At 42.3% G+C, this 18,040-nt stretch overlaps 1 protein-coding gene across 1 annotated transcript; it reads left to right on the top strand.

Moving 5' to 3' along the window:
- The first annotated feature begins 86 nt into the window (after positions 1–86).
- LOC119690508 lies at positions 87–7,418 on the top strand. Its single transcript, XM_048628264.1, has 2 exons — positions 87–7,167; positions 7,283–7,418. The coding sequence occupies exon 1, from the start codon at positions 3,935–3,937 to the stop codon at positions 6,650–6,652; it is 2,718 nt and encodes a 905-aa protein (XP_048484221.1). The 5' UTR covers positions 87–3,934; the 3' UTR covers positions 6,653–7,167; positions 7,283–7,418.
- Positions 7,419–18,040: the final 10,622 nt, after the last annotated feature.

The raw sequence follows: 18,040 nt of genomic DNA, 5'->3' as shown, positions 1-18,040 counted from the left end.
AAAATTAAGCAAAATTCGATTTGTTTATACAGGAACAGGGCGAGTTTGACATTCAAACCATAGAAACAGACCACAAATCACAAGTTTTTTTTTATTGCCAGGTTTAAATCTGTTTAGTTCCAAAAACATTAATCTCTACTCTTTTGTGTTCAGCTGTAAGCAGCACTATTATTTGTTTTCATGTTGGCAGCAGTGTTTCCTGACAGAAGCTGTCACTGTCACAATTTCTGTCATGGTGGTACTGATTGCCAGCGCATGTTCATTCGTTCGTTCGTAGTTCATGCCAGTGTATGGCAGTCCCGTCTCTTAACGTAGTTTATTTGCTCAGTGATGTTATGTTACTTCAAACAAGTTATTGGATGCCGTCTGAAATGGATAAAAAGATCCAAGATGCATCTGCAGTAGCTGTGATAACTGACGGATGGACAAATATAAATGGAAAAGGTATGTAATTTATTACTATTCGTTGTTCAGGGAAGCGATAGAATCTTTGCAAACAAAAAATATGTTATTCAAAAGTTACACTTTTAGTGAATCTGAATACATGAAAAGTATGTATAAAGTAAAAATTATTATTATAAAAATAAAAAAGTATAAAAAAACAAATATTCCGTATTATGTTTTTTATACTACGTAGACGTATGGGTTTCCATTCCATCTTACGTATACCGGTCTAAGAGAAGAAAATACTTCCGTCGGTCCATGTGCCAAACAGCCTGTATATTTTACTAATGTTGTTGTTCATTCTTTCCAGTTTAATAAAACTACATTATTTCTACTCCTGAACCTTATTTTACCTTATTTTACAAAGCCGTTTACCCAGAACTTCAAAGAGAAACAGCCGATTATTTAGGAAGTGAAATGAGTAAAGTTATTGAAGAAATTGGACCAAGCAAAGTTGTCGCTGTTGTAACAGATAACGCTCAAAATATGAAGGCAGCGTGGAGGAGAGTATCTACAAAATATCCTCACATCTCATGCTATGGGTGTGTTACGCATGCTTTAAACTTAATATACGCTGATATTTTTAAAATTCCAACTGTAACATATATTAATAGTTCGGTGACAAATGTAATTAAATATATAAAAAATAAGCATATAGTCTTGGCCTACTTTGAAAACACGCAAAACAACTTATACGGTCAAATGAAACAAACACTGAAGTTGCCGAGCAAAACGAGATGGAATGGCATGGTAATTTCACTTGAAAGCTATCTTTCAAATAAAGAATTGTTGAAAGCTCTGGCAATTAATGATAATGTTACGATTGAAAGGTCTATAATAACCACCTTACTGGACGATGAAATGTGGTTAAAAGTGGAAGAACTTTTAAAAGTACTTAGGCCCATAGCAAAATCCGTAACAGTATCCGAATCAGATAATGCCAGAGTTTCAGATGTACCTAATACGTTTTTAAGGCTTTCTGCTCAAACAAATGATAGTTTGAATTCATGTACAATTTTATCTGATGAAGAAAAGAACACCATCGTAGAAGCTGTAGCAAAAAGGCGTGATTTCTGCATACAGCCTATACATCTAGATGCAAACCTATTAGATCCAAGATACCGAGGTTCCGGACTCTCAGGTGATGACATGGCAACGGCATCCAATTTTATTGACCATGCAAATTTTCTCGACAAAGATGTTGGAGTGTTTATAGCTTGTAGGCGACGCACTACATAACAAATAACTATTGTTCTAAACTATTTGTACCTATAATTTTTATCTACTTACTTGCATTGAAAATGCCCTATTTAGGTACCTACGTGTACCTATGTAATTGTTTTGATTTAATATCTTAAATAAATACGAGCGCACTCGAGATCGTATTTTGTTCCAAATTTAAATTAGCCGCGCTTTTGCAAAGCGGCCATCTTGAGAACCCCGCGAGCGGGAAGTACTTCCGCCCTGTTCAAGTTGATGTCGCGCGCGCTCCGTTTGCACTCTCTCAAAAAAATATCGTCTTTTATTGCTTTCCCCGTCCATCACCTACAAAAAAGTGCTGATCCTTCGAACCAAATCACTGAACCGGGACAATGTTTACAACTCCACCGAACGATGGACTCGTTAAGCAAAAAGATCGCGAGAAGTTGAGTGCTCGTTTAAAAATGGCATCTAGCCATGTGCTCGCGGAACATTCAAACGTCGCGAAACAGCAAAGTGCCGTGCAACCGTCGTGTTCTAAAGTGCCTACCGAATATAAATCAGTGGTAAAAACTGAAGCATCTCGTGCCCCACGCTCGGTTTCATTATCTTCCTCTTCATCGTCACTCGTGCGGCGCAAGCACCTCGAGCTGGCAGCGGCAGAGGCCAAAGCGAAGATCCAGATGGAGCTGATCGACAAAAAACTGGCATACGACTTGGCTATCGACATGGAAGGCGAACAACATGACAACGTATCGCGTCACTCAAGGAAGAGTATAATACTACAACACAATGAACAAGTCATTGTGAACGAATGGATGGAGCGAAGTAATGTCCAGCCGTCACCATTTCCCGCCATGGCGGCGACGGCTACAGATGCGGCGGCCACGGAGGCAGCGCGGGCACCCCAGGATCCCCAGGTCCGCGCTCCTGCCCCGGGCACTCCGGCCGACAGCATCATACAACTCGCACACACGCTCAAGGACATGATGGTCACGTCCTCCACCCACCAGGAGGAGCGTCTACTCACGCGCCTATCTACCCCGCGTGAACTACCTACATTCAGTGGAGATTGCATGCAGTGGTTACACTTCAAAAGTGCTTACGATGAATCTACTCGCGTGTGCCACTTTAGTGACCCTGAAAACCTATGGAGACTTCGTCGGGCCCTCAAGGTAAGGCCATGGTGGCAGTGACGGACCTGCTGATCCGAAACACCGCGCCGGCGCTCGTCATGGACGCCCTGGAGTTGAGGTTTGGCCACTCAGATTTAGTCGTACAACATCTTACTGCACAAATGAGAAAATTATCTCCACTTACCACTAATTACCAGAATGATATAATCACCTTTTCGATGAAAGTGAACAATTGTGTCGCAGCCTTGCTCTCGCTAAACCATCATGATCACTTGCGAAGCCCAGAGCTGGCGGCTGCGATAATTTCTAAGCTGCCAAGCATATTAGTCAGTAGATGGACAGACTACGCATACAGGAAGCTGGCATCCAATACACCTAAAATACAACTGATCGCTGCCTTTTTGAAAAGAGAGGCTGAAATGGTATCCGTCGTCGGGGTCACTAACCTGCGAGACGCCCGAGGAGAGAGAAAACACGAGCCCGCACCGCAGCCTCGGCGCAACGATGAAAGTCACCGCCCTTCTAATACCTACAATAACTATAATCGTAGTGTGTTAGCAACGGCTGCAAATAACATGTGTCCATTTTGTAAAAAATCATCAGAACACTCATTAACTGATTGCCGATCATTTAAGAGGGCCATGAGAAAAGACCGATGGCGATTTGTCAAGACTAAAGGCCTATGCTAATGTTGCTTAGAACGACACGAGCGGAACGCATGTACTGCGCCCGTATGTGACATTGACGGCTGTGGTCTGGCGCATCATTACCTACTTCACTACAAAAAACCTAACGTACCACCACTGCAAACATCAGAAGAGGAGCCTTCACCAGAGGATGGAGCGGATTCCCGCAGCGAGACCGTAGCGCACGCGCTGGCCCGCGCCGCGCCCCCCGCGCTGGCTGGCAGCGCGCCCCCCGTGCCCGCCGGCAGCGCCCCCCTCGCGCTGCCGGACGCCGCGGCCGCCGCGCCCGCCGCCGACGCCGAGACCCCCCTCGCGGCGCGGCCGGCCGCGGCTCGCCGTTCGTCCGCGCCCCCGTGCGCCCCAGTGCCGCGTAGTGAAGTGTTATTAAAAGTGGTAAAAGTCAATCTCAGTGGTCCTAATGGTGTCGTTACCACTCACGCGTTATTAGACGATGGTGCTTCAATTTCTATGATAGATAAAAGTCTAGTACAGGAGTTAGGTATTTCCACTTCGCAATCTATTCCTATAAAATTTATTGATGCCTTCGGTATTGAGGTTTTTCAATCAGATGCTCCTAAAGTATCTACAAAGATTTGTGGCTTTAATGAGAAAAATATGTATGATGTAACATTACGACAGGTCGATAAATTAAAATTACCAAAACAAAATCTGTCAGCTGTAAATGACTTACAATGTAAACACTTATTGCATTTAAAAGATGTAGTATGTAGAAGTTGTGTAGTGCCTCGCCTATTGATAGGAGAAGATAATTATTATCTGTTAGCCCCATTAGAGATTCTGCATGGCAACAGATCCGAGCCTTATGCTACGAGGTGTCGCTTAGGATGGTCAGTTCATGGCTGCTGCGGTCTCACTCACTCTCCCGTGAACGGACACACTTTTCATCTCGCTCACTCACACGAACAGGTACCTACATCCATCAATGAATTAAATGATTTAGTTAAGCAATCGTTTGAACTAGATTCCATTGGAGTTTCAACCTTACGACGCGAGAATACGGCCCACCTACGAGCTGTACGGATTCTGGATGAGACAGCGCGTCACGTAGGTAATCAATGGGAGGTTGGTCTGCCCTTCGTCAAGGACGAGTTTACCATGCCGGAAACATATGACTACGCACGTACCAGGTTACAAGGTATAGTAAAAAAGTTTCAGAATGACGGTGACTATGCGGAGAGATACCGAAAGGAAATGCAGAAACTCTTCGATAACGGCTACGCGCGGGAACTAGATGTCAATGAACCCCCGGCGAGTCACATTTGGTACCTGTCACACTTTGGAGTTCAAAACCCAAATAAACCTGGTAATAAACTAAGGTTAGTATTTGATTGCGCGGGAAAAGTGAAAGGGTTGTGCCTTAATGACTATTTACTTACTGGCCCAGACTTGTATAATTCACTTTTAGGAATTATGTTAAGATTTCGTGAGCATAAAATAGTCATCATAGCCGACATAAAAGATTTTTTCGTTCAAATTAGGATTCGGCCTGAAGACCAACATGTTTTTCGCTTTCTATGGCAGGAAAACACAAACCTACCTATTAAAACTTGTGTAATGCAAAGTCTATTGTTTGGCGCAACCTGTTCACCTTTCATTGCGCAATACATTAAAAATAAAAATGCGCTTAAATATCAAGATTTGCATCCCGAAGCTGTCGACGTAATCATTAATAGTCATTACATGGATGACTGTTTACATTCGTGTGCCGACGAGAGCCAGGCCATTGAACTCGTGCGAGACATAACAGCTATTCACAAATCAGGTGGGTTCGAGATAACGCGGTGGTCGAGTAACAACAAACAGGTGTTGCAGTCTATCCCCGCTGCAGCGCTGGCGCCGACTGCTATGGAGTTCAAACATGGAGCTACGAATACAACTGAGCGCACTCTCGGATTGATGTGGCATCCGAATGACGATACATTTGGATTCAAGGTTGATTACGATCGTATTTCGCCACGCATTTTAGATGGTTCTGTGCCACCTACAAAAGCACAAATGCTGAGTATCATAATGTCAGTATACGATTTACACGGTTTTCTGTCACCTTTTATTATAAAAGGTAGAATAATATTTCAAAATGTACATCGAAGCGGTGTTAGTTGGGATTGCCACATCCAAACCGAGGAGCATCGTAAGTTTTTAGATTGGCTGAGCGATTTAAGGCTTGCGGGGACTTCGCGTTCCAAGGTTTGTTTTGAATGCGTCGAGTGTTACTCGGACGCGCAATGGATGACGCATTCATTAGATAATATTGAGTGCCCTATTGTTGATACACAAATGCATGTTTTTTGTGACGCGTCTTCAAAAGCTTACTCGGCCGTGATTTACTGGCGGTTTACACGGTCAGATGGACGTGTAATGGTGAGTTTTGAAGCTAGTAAGAGTAGGGTGAGTCCTTTGCGTCCCGTTTCTATTCCTAGGCTGGAACTACAGGGTGCACTGTTGGGGGCGCGGCTCGCGACGACTGTGCAACGCGAGCACAAACACATTCAGCCTACAAAGAGGTATTTTTGGACGGACTCCAGCACTGTGTTACAGTGGCTGCGTAGCGACCCACGGGATTATAAACCTTATGTGGCTCATCGCTTAGGCGAAATTGACGAGTTGTCAAAGTCATGCGAGTGGCGTTACGTACCTACTGGCCTTAACGTGGCGGACATAGCCACGCGCGATAATGCCCCTCCGCTAGTTTACTCTAGTGACTGGTTTCAAGGTCCCTCATTTCTTCGCCGTGCTGAGGATCACTGGCCCAAGGACCTGAAGCGTACTCAACCACTGGAAGAAGCCCAGTGCGAGGTGAGGACTGTACATGTGGTGGTCGCACACAGTTCAGAATTATCTTTGATACCTAACGAAGATAATATCTCGAACTGGATCGCCCTCGTGCGTGCCACGGCCAGGGTATTGCTATTCATTAGAAGACTGAAGCGTAAACAATGCTCATTGGACACTCTTCTAATGAAGGAGGCAGAAGACCTTACTCACTTACTCCGCTGGCTCAGCGACCCGAAGTGGATCTTGGCCTCCGACATTAAAGTGCGCCAATCTTCTCTATTCTGTGCCAATTCTGACCAGTCGGACACTTTCAGCTCTTTCAGGTCTTTGGCGACTTCGTCCTTCCAGCGGTATCTCGGCCGCCCCACCGGGCGACGCCCAGAAGGTTGACCAAGATATGCTTTTCTTACGGCTCGATCCTCTCCCATCCTCTCCACATGTCCTAGCCAGCGGAGTCGGGAAGATTTTATTTCTCCGATGATGTTGGGCTCGGACACTATATTTTCAATCTCCCGATTGTACCTCTGCCTCCATTCCCCATCTTCTCCTATTGTCGGCCCCAGAATCTTCCGCAATATCTTCCGTTCCGCCACTAGAAGCTTATTTTCCTCCTTTAAAGTTAGCGTCCAAGTTTCACACCCATACATTAAAATCGGCCTGATGACAGTTTTGTAGATCCGGATTTTAGTGCTTCTGCTTAACAACTTGGACACTAACACCTTGTGAAGGGCTGCGGTACATCTTAGGGCATTAACTACACGGATGTCGATTTCATCCTCCCTCCGGTTTGTGTCTGTAATTGTGCACCCGAGATATTTGAACTTGTCGACACCCCTGTAAGTTATACCATTCACGTGAAGGTCTTTTCGCTTTGTTGAGCGGTCTTTATATCGTTTCATGTGAAGGTATTACCAACCCGCACTAGGCCAGCGTGGTGGACTAGGCCTAAACCCTTCCTTCATTGGAAGGAGACCCGTGCCCCAGCAGTGGGGACGTAATGGGTCGTGTCGTGATGTGAAGGTATTCGGTTTTCTCGTGGCTGATTCTGAGACCCACACCTTTCCCCTCTTCCTCCAGTTTCTCCGTCATTTTGACCACTTCTCGTTCACTTTGCCCAAGGATCGCAAGGTCATCGGCATACCCTACAATTTTGTGCTTTCCGTTCAACTCTACTCCCCCATCAATCAGTAGCACTTTTCGGATGATGTGTTCGAGAGCTAGATTGAACAGAACAGGCGAAAGGGCGTCACCCTGCTTGAGTCCGGTCACGACTTCAAACTCGTCCGTTAGCCCCCCTCCAGCTCTAACCCGCATTCTACTTGTTCCCGTAGCTATCTTAATCATTCTTACTAGCTTCTTCGGTACTTGGTAAGATGTTAGTATGTGGTAGAGGGTCTCTCGGTCGATACTATCATAGGCTTTGGCGAAGTCAACAAAGAGACAGTGGACACTTTGGGCGTATTCCCATCGTTTTTCCATAATTTGTTTCAGGAGAAACATTTGGTCCACTGTGCTGCGGTTTCTGCGGAAGCCACATTGATAGTCGCCGAGTATTTGCTCTGCATATGGTTCTAGGCGGGCGAGGATAATATACGAGAGCACTTTATATGCCGTTGGAAGCAACGAAATCCCTCTGTAATTTCCGCATTTCTTCCTACATCCTTTCTTGTGTATCGGACAAATAATGTCAACATTCCACTCCATAGGTTGTTGCTCTTCCACCCAGATCCTACGAATTAATTCGTACAATCGAGATTGCATTGCTCCCCCACCATACTTCCAAAGCTCTCCAGCAATATTATCGATACCAGGGGACTTATGATTTTTAAGTCTCATGATGGCTCTCCTAACCTCTTCGAAGTCTGGTGGTTCCTTATGAGGGTCGTGGTCTACTCGACAGTCTTCTGTGTTTACTGGGTTTTCATTGGTAACCGGTGGGCAATTGAGAAGTTGCTGAAAATACTGGCGCCACATGGTTTTCTGCTTTTCGGGATCCGAGACAAGGTTTCCTTCTTCGTCTTCGAGGAGTTGCGTGGCAGGTTGATATGCCTTTTTAGCAGTTCTTACCTCTTGGTAGAACTTTCTTGATTCGTTCGATCTTATTAACGTTTCCATGTGTTTTAGTATTCCTGCCAGATGATCCCTCTTTGCTCTTCTCACTAACCTCCTGAAGTCTCTCCTCGCTTCTCTGTGTTTTTCTTCCCATCTGTTGTCTTGTTCAGCCAGTACTTTGTATTTCCGCTTTCTTTCAATTGCTGTTTCGCAGTTATCATTCCACCACTTTTTTCTCTTCTGTCGTTTCTTTTTTCCCAGTACTCTAATTCCTACGTCTTTGACTATTTGTTTTGTTTGTTCCCAATCCATGTGTATATCAACTGTTTTGTCTAACTCTCTAAATCTATTGTTTAGTTCTAGGTTAAATGCCCGACATGTTGTGTTATCTTGAAGACTATCTGTATTTATCATAGGTTCTCTAATGGGTTGTTTGAAATTAGTGGAATTAATTTTGGCCTTTACCTTAACGCCTACCAGATAATGATCACTATCGCAGTCGGCCCCACGATACGACCGTACATCCTGAACCATGCTCTTGTGTCTCTCGTCTATCAGCACATGGTCAATTTGATTCACTGTTCTGCCATCATGTGATTTCCAAGTTCCTAGGTGAATGGCTTTGTGCGGGAACATTGTGCTTTTGATGACCATAGATTTTTTAATATGTCATGTAATCTATGGTCATCTAGGCAGAAGACCTACTGATAAAAAAATGTCAACTCGACAGTTTTTCCACCGAATTGTCATGCCTGCAACAAAATAAACCGCTGCCATCTAACAGCCGGTTACGGCAGCTGACACCTTATGTTGATGAGGTAGGTATTTAACTAACAGTGACTTGAACAGCATATCCGACTGGAGCAAACGACATGGACTTAGAGTGAATCCTAATAAAACTCAAGTCATCATATTAGGCAGTTCTAGACTCTTGTGCAATGTAGACCTTGCTCATCTCCCTTCAGTGCTTTTTGATAATGTCCAGATACAATTTGCGAGTACGGTCAAAAACCTGGGAATCTTCATCGACAAACACTTGTCTTGGGGACCACAAATTGAATCAGTCAGCCGAAAAGTGTTTGGCTCAGCTGCTTCGCTTAGGAGATTGCGTAATTTCCTTCCTACATCCACTAAGATTGCGCTTTCTCAATCTCTATTATTACCGATTCTTGACTACGCCGACGCCAGCTATCTCGATCTCACCGAGGAGCAACTTAATAAGCTTGAGCGACTTCAAAACTTTTGTATACGGTTTATATTTGGTTTACGAAAATATGACCATATTTCCGAATATCGTATAAAACTCAAGTGGCTTCCTATTCGCCTTCGACGGAATACTCATATCTTAACGCTTCTCTACAACATACTGTTTAACCCGGCATCCCCTCAATATTTAAAAGAGCGTTTTCAGTTTCGGCACTGCTCACACGATCGCACACTTCGGTCTGCTCAGAACTTGCGACTGCTAGTTCCGCCGCACAAAACTGACTTCTACGGTGACTCCTTTACGACGAAATCAGTTGTTCTCTGGAATGCTCTTCCTGAAGAAATTAGACGTGCACCATCTGTGGCCTCTTTCAAAGAAAGGGTCAAATTGCACTACCTACAGTCACTGACTAACTAGTTGAATATAATATTATGTAATGTGTATTATTTATGTAAGTATATTATAGGTATATATATATAATATTATATAATATTATAATAATAAATATATAATATATATAATATTATTAGTTATTAGATATTTATTTGTTGTTTTATTTATTTATTTAGTGTATGTACTGTTTAAGTAGTATATATTTTATGTATATATATATTTGCACCACAACTACCTCACAATCATATAGACTTACTCTCTTCCATCCAAAGGTTGTCTGGTAGAGATTGCTATAAGCAATAAGGCCGCCTTTTTGTACTGTTTTATTTTTAATTTTGTTTTTTGTAATTTTTTTTTTTCTTGGTGCAAATAAAGTGTTTTGTATTGTATTGTATTGTATTTTGCGTCTAGGCGGCCGCATAGATAAAGTAGTAGGAGTGGAGCACAGCACCCGGAGACCTGCTGTCATGGACGGTAAGCATAGAATCTCACGCTTGTTAGTGGAACATTACCACAAGCAAGCACTCCACGGTGCAAACGAACTTGTTGTAAATAATTTACGGCAACTATGTATATTGGATTTTGAATCTCAGACCAACTGTTCGCACTGTTGCGTCACGCTGTTTATTTTGTCGCTTCAGACGGGCCGCGCCTCAGCCGCAACGTATGGCTGACCTGCCTGCAGCTAGGCTGCAGCACAACAGAGCGCCCTTCAGCTACTGTGGTGTCGACTTTTTTGGTCCACTTGAAGTCACTGTTGGTCGTAGAAGACAGAAACGTTACTGTATGCTATTTACCTGTCTTACAGTACGCGCCATCCACATTGAGATTACCGAGGACTTGACCGCTGATTCAGCTATTATGGCCCTCCGCCGTATGGGGGCACGTCGAAAAATGCCTTTGGTAATTATATCAGACAATGGTACCAATCTGAGAGGTGCCGATGCGGAACTGAAACGCAGCATCGCCGAGCTGGACACGGAGGCAGTGCGGGAAGCCGGTGCAGTACGCGGGGTCGAGTGGCGGTTCATCCCGCCGGGCGCTCCAGAGATGGGAGGCAGCTGGGAGCGAATGATACGTACCGTAAAGTCTTCGTTGAAGGTAATCCTGAAAGAACGCGCCCCCCACCCTGACACATTGGCCACCCTGCTAGCTGAAGTGGAGGCGCTGGTTAACAGCCGCCCCATAACACATGTCTCGGATGATCCTAATTATCCTGAAGCCCTTACGCCTAATCATTTTTTGATTGGAGCGTCCTCGACAAGTCCTCAGTTCGGTAAGTACACTAATGATGACCTCTGCTTACGAAAAAAATGGCGTGTGGCGCAAAGACTAGCGGATATGTTTTGGACCCGCTGGCTCAAAGAGTATTTACCAACCCTACTGCCGCGTCAGAAGTGGACCCAGGAGTCAAGGTCACTAGAGGTAGGTGACTATGTTATCATAGTAGAAGCTAACTTAGACCGGAGCTGCTGGCGCCACGGGGTAGTGAGTGCGACCCACGCGGGCCGCGACGGGCGCGTGCGCGTGGTGGACGTGCGCACCCGCACGGGCGTACTGCGCAGACCTGTTACGCGCGTCGCTCTTCTTTCATCTAACACGGGTTGTTAGTACTGACGTACTAAGGAGGCAGATATTGTAGGCGACGCACTACATAACAAATAACTATTGTTCTAAACTATTTGTACCTATAATTTTTATCTACTTACTTGCATTGAAAATGCCCTATTTAGGTACCTACGTGTACCTATGTAATTGTTTTGATTTAATATCTTAAATAAATACGAGCGCACTCGAGATCGTATTTTGTTCCAAATTTAAATTAGCCGCGCTTTTGCAAAGCGGCCATCTTGAGAACCCCGCGAGCGGGAAGTACTTCCGCCCTGTTCAAGTTGATGTCGCGCGCGCTCCGTTTGCACTCTCTCAAAAAAATATCGTCTTTTATTGCTTTCCCCGTCCATCACCTACATAGCTAATGTTAGAATTCAAAACAAAAACTGGATTTTTCAGCAAATGCAAATCGGCATGGACAGCTGTAGACTTGATTGATCCATGTGTTTGGTGGCAAACATTTGCATTCAATCAAAGTTTGTTTGCCATAGCCAGCAGAGTTTTAACCATTCCACCTAGCATAGCTGCCAGTGAGAGTGAGAGAGAGAGAGAGAGACTGGAGTGTATTTTCTAACACCCATACTAAAACAAGAAATAGGCTAACTAAAGACCGTGTCAATAAGCTGGTCACAGTTAGAGCTAATTTACGCTTAAATGATAGCGTTGTGCGGACTTGGGTCCGCGTGTGTTTGGAGGCTGGATCTTTGCGGGAATTGCTATTTACTGAATTAAACCACAATTCTGTATTGATACACGTTCGCACGTTTATTGAGAAGAAGACCGGAAGCCTCACCGTTTACAGTACTACCAATATTAGTACTTAAAATTAGTTAGTCTATGGACTTTTGTGTTGCTACATTTAATAATTGCAACATGCTGCCACCACACCAGAACGAATTAATACCTACTTGTTAACAAAAGTCTATGTAAAGTAATAAATCATACTGTATATGAAAATCTATGTAATATTAATAAACCATACTGTTTATACAAACCTAGTTTTACTTTCGATAGTGGACTGTATTTTTGATATATACGTTAGTTATAAACATTTAATTAATATTTTCAGATGGTAGGTAGCAGTTTTATACTTATAATTAAATCTCGAAGTAACATTCTTAGCCCTACGAAATAATGTTCTTGGGATGGTACATAACCCTAAGAATTACAAAGTTAATTAGTACTTTATAAAAAGTTAAATACATACACAGTAAAGTTGGAGTTACTGATAAATTCTTAGTCCTACGAAATATTTTCTTGGAATGGTACATAACCCTAAGAATAACCAATTTACATTGTTACATAACACTGTGTTAAATACAACAGTCGTGTTTTTAATGAATTCTTAGCACTACGAACTAAACTAAAACTATATTAAACTAAATATTTTGGTTCGCGTGCCCAAATAAGCTGCTAGTGTCAGCCGTAAAACAGTATTTATACATCTCTAACTAGAGTGTGTAGTGCCAGCGACAAGCAACAACAAATACATGAGTATTTACTTATTTTACATTAGTTATTATCTTCAATAGGCAGAATACAGATTTTGTGTATAGATCGATGATGGGTCTTATGGTTAGGCGTTCTAACCTCAACTGCTCTTACTTTACCGTCATGCCCTGGAAATAACTTAACAACTCTAGCCATGGGCCAACACATATTAGGTATATTGTCTTCTTTTAAAATCACAAGACTGCCTAATTTTACGTTATATCAGATCATCAGAATTCTGGGATTTTGAACTTGGGTGAAAAGTTTGTCCAAGCGTCTGCTCTAACCAATATATGACGGAACTGATCTTTCTTCGGTAGGCCTGGGTCAAGATCTTTACAATATTCCATAATGTCGGCTTCATTGAACCCCGGAGTTTTGGTGGATATAATTATCTGCTTGTTCTTTCTATACCTCCCCGGGCAGTTTATTCCGCTCTTGAACTTTTTATTTATTTATTTATTTATTTATTTATTTAAAGGAAAACTTACAGCTAAAGATATCAGTAAAAATAGCAAAGTATGAGACAGACAGCCAATTACAAGTTTCCACATGTAAGAAACAAAATATTGCCATTATGCCTAATAAGTTCTACTTGTTTCAGTGAATAGTAATAAATAAAAGTAAAAAACATTAAAATAGCCTTAAATAATAACTTTACGTAACTATAAGTGAGATTACAAATAAATGAAGTGAATGTGCCTATTACACAAAATATCTATATAAATATCTACCTACTTAACAAATTTTGAGCTGAATTTGTCGGTCAGACAGAAGTGTGCCATTTTAGGGTTACTAACAAATAAGTCAAGACCTGGGTATTCTCTGGTCAGGGAGTTAAATGATCGTGAGGCTCTTAAAAGAAATGAGTTCTGTCGGTAGTTTGTGTGAACTACTGGTACATGCAAAATAGTCTTTTGTCTCATTTGACGATCGGGGGCTAATATGTTAATTTTACCTAATAAATCCGGACAGTCAATTTTATTTTGAGCGATCTTTAAAATAAATGCGATGTCTGCTGCGTCACGCCGTATATAGAGGGGCAATAAATGGAGTTTGTTACACATAAATTCGTATTGACCTTTAGGGATTCTGAATTTATAACCTAAGTATTTAATAAATTTTCTTTGAATTGATTCGATCTGTGATATATAAACATTATATAGTGGATTCCAAACCTGACTCGCGTATTCTAAATTACTCCTGACAAGGGAGCAGTATAGAATTTTTATGGACTTCATCATTTTGAAATTTTTACAGGAGCGAATAAGAAAGCCCAATGCTTTGTAGGATTTTTTTACTATAGTTTGAACATGTGTATCAAACATAAGCTTGGAATCCATTGTTACTCCTAGGTCTCTTATTTCGGAACAATTGGAAATTGATTGGTGGTTCAGCTTGTAACTATTTAAATATATATTTCTTTTCCGACTAAATGTAATAGAAAAGCATTTAGACACGTTGATGTCTAATTTGTTATGGCGACAGTATTGTTCCACTCTATCAAGGTCATCCTGAAGCAAAGAGCAATCTAGAGAGTCATTAACTACTCTAAATACTTTCATATCGTCCGCAAAGAGGAGAAAGTCGGAGTAACGGAAGCAAGTATCTATGTCATTTATGAAAATAACGAACAATAAAGGTCCCAACAATGATCCTTGAGGAACTCCTGACGGAATATCTGTCCATAAAGATTTATAGCCATTTAGTACTACTGCCTGAGTTCTGTTACAAATGTATGAAGAAAACCAACGATACAGATCACCTCGAATGCCAGCCATAAGTAACTTTTTTAGTAGCATTTTGTGATCGATGCGGTCAAACGCCTTACTGTAATCAGTATAGATTGCATCAACGTTATTGTTACTTTCCATTTCCTTGCTAATAAACTCATTTAACAGTACCAGGTTAGAAACGGTGGAGCGATGCCTTAAAAAACCATGTTGCTGGTGATTAAAAGTAAGTTTAAGTGAAGCGTAGACTTCGTTATAGACTATTCGTTCAAATACTTTTGCTACTAAACATAATTTTGAAATAGGTCGATAGTTGTCTACCTGATTTTTAGGACCCTTTTTATGAATAGGACTGATAAAAGCCGATTTCCAGATCAAAGGAACTACGCCTTCAGCTAAGGATCTTCTAAATAGAGTGGCTATGGGGACTGATAGCGACTTTGAGCATTTGATGAGGAATATCGCTGGTAGATCATCTGGTCCTGCTGATTTATTGGGATCAATTGAACTCAATAGCTTGTGGACAACGTCTTCGGTTATTACTATAGAGCTTACGTCCGCAATATTAGGAGTCGCATCATCCACAGTACCACCATCCGCATTTTGATCAGGCTCCGGTTGAAGAAATGTCGAATGAAAGTAGGAGGAAAATAAATTGCTTATTTCATCTCCAGAAGAAGATGAGTTTCCTAGATAGTTCATAGTGGATGGGAACGAGGACCCTTTACGTTTGTTCTTTATAAAAGACCAGAAAGCCTTCGGGTTGGTGTGAAGTGAATTTTCGATGCGACTCATGTAACTATCGTAGCACTGTTTTTCAAGACGTTTAACTCTTTCTCTAAGTAACTCGAAAGTTGCCTTGTCACAGAGATTCCCATATTTTTTATATTTCTTGTGAAATTTGAATTTTTCTTTAATTGCTTTAGAAAGAGCTCTACTATACCATGGCGGATATTGGCCAGTATAACCAGTACGTTGAGCAATATGATTATCGCGAATTTTATAAATAACATCGTAGAACTTAATTACAGCCTCTTCAACGGATCCACAACTTAGGATTGATAGCCAATCTATATTACAGATTTCATCATTAATAACAGTATAGTCCGCGCGATTGTAGCTATATACTAAGCGAGTTAGTGGACGAAGTGGTTTGAGGTCGATAATTGTAAAAGTGATAGAGAGCGCTTTATGGTGCGGGTCTTCAGGTACAAAAGGGTCAGAGCATGCATCAACAAGCACTTGCTCATTTTCGTTGCAGATGGCCAAATCCAGAATACGGTTAAATTCATTTTTGATATTGTTAAATTGCTGAAGACCACAAAATTGAAGGGTTTCTAAAAAGTTATTTATGTATTCACAAGAGTTTGGTGCTGCTTCGAGATGGTCGTTAATTGTAGTCCAAACAATGTCGCTCATATTAAAGTCACCTAAAATTAAGAATTTATGGGACGCGTTCGACGTAGTAGCTAGTTCTAAACTATCACAAAAAGCCGATAATTGGTCCACAAACGATAAACCTAGGTTTTCGGCACATAGATATAGCGTACAAATACTAAGGATATAATGAGATTTGGATGTCGGACACCGTAGAGTCACCGTGATCCAAAGATCCTCGGCAGATGAACGCCAATTGGGTTGTTCATGTGCGATAAGTTGCTTCTTAATCGCGATTAAAACCCCTCCCCCGCGCTCTTGTTTTGTGCGGGCGTAATCGTGAACTCTTGGACCCAGTACCTTGACATTGACGACCCACCCGCATCCGGGCTGGTTGAGGTCCCTGTAGACTTGGGTGGAGGCGGGGACTTCCGCGTGACCTTCGGGGATGGTATGCAGGCTTCGTCGGAGCAGCCCGGGAGAGTGGATACAAACCTAATTAAAACTCCGCAGGCGCAGGGCCTCGCGGCATCATAAGCCTCCTGTACTGCATCGAGAGCCTTTTGGTCGATGGGCACTTCAACTAGCATGGTGCACTGAGTGTAGAACTTCCTCCCCGAGGATCCGGATGAGTCGGATCGTTTATCTGCTAACACGTCGGCCTCAAATGCGCTGCCTTCATCCGCTCCGACAACTCCACCTTGTAAAGGGAGCCATTGGTCGTTTGAGGGCCCAGGAGTCGCTTCTTCGGAATGTTCAGACATCTCCTCACCGGCTCCCTCCTCAGCCAGAGACAAGGCGCTATAGGCTTCCGTCATTTTGTCAGCACTCATTCCGCTCATCTTGCTCTTGATGCTGTCTAGCCGCCTGGAGAAGTTATCCGAGCGATCCATGTTAAGTTGCTCTTGTCGCCATTTCGGTCTGTTCTGTAAAATGTTTAAATAATATTTATGCCATGTATTCCAGAATTTTTGTTTTAAACTTGTACATAACTGCCAAAACTTAAGTCTATTTTGCGGTATATCACTTACATTCTTTTCTGGGTACATAGTCAAAGCACTACCAGTGATAAAATGACCAGGGGTTAAGTAACAAAAATCATCAGGTTCTGTCGACAATGGTAACAATGGACGACTGTTTAAAATACATTCTATCTCTGTAAGAACCGTATTCATCTGTTCATAAGTAAGTACGTTTTTCTGTAATACCCTTTTTAAATGATGCTTTGTACTCTTCACTGAACCTTCCCAAAGGCCACCGAACGTCGCTGAGTAACTTGGTATGAAGTGGAAATCTATGCCTCTTTGTGAAGCAAATTCATATACTTGTGCTCGGTGCCTTTTTGAAGACTGCAGTGAGTAAAGTTCAACTAATTGAAAATTTGCACATTTAAATGTACTTGCATTATCGCAGTGGACTTCGGTGGGCAAGCCTCGTCTCGAAATCAGTCGTCTAAAACATGCTAGGAAGGTCTCAGTTGTCAAATCGGAAGCCAGTTCTAAATGAATTGCCTTTGTTGCGAAACATACGCAAACTAAAATATATCCTTTACCTATTACGGATCGTCTGATACGTGATAATTTTATTTCTAGCGGTCCACAGAAGTCCACGCCGATAATTTCGAATGGGCGGCTAGTTTTATTAACTCTCCCAGCGGGAAGACTGCCCATTAACTGTTTAGCTACAGTTGCCTTATGTCTGAAACAAGTTACACATTTATGAACTACTTTCTTAACTTCCAACAAACCATTTACAATCAAAAACTTTTGATTCAAATTAGCAAGAACTAGCCTGCTTCCTGCATGCATCAAGCGTTGATGCTCACTCCTGATAAGCAAAGTGGTGATCAGCGAACCTTTAGGTAATATGACTGGGTGTTTATGAGAATAAGCAATTTTTGCATGGTGTAACCTA

Source organism: Plutella xylostella, chromosome 20, assembly GCF_932276165.1.
Source record: "Plutella xylostella chromosome 20, ilPluXylo3.1, whole genome shotgun sequence".
Classification (NCBI taxonomy): Eukaryota; Metazoa; Arthropoda; class Insecta; order Lepidoptera; family Plutellidae; genus Plutella; species Plutella xylostella.
This window is presented reverse-complemented; position numbering and strand designations above follow the sequence as displayed.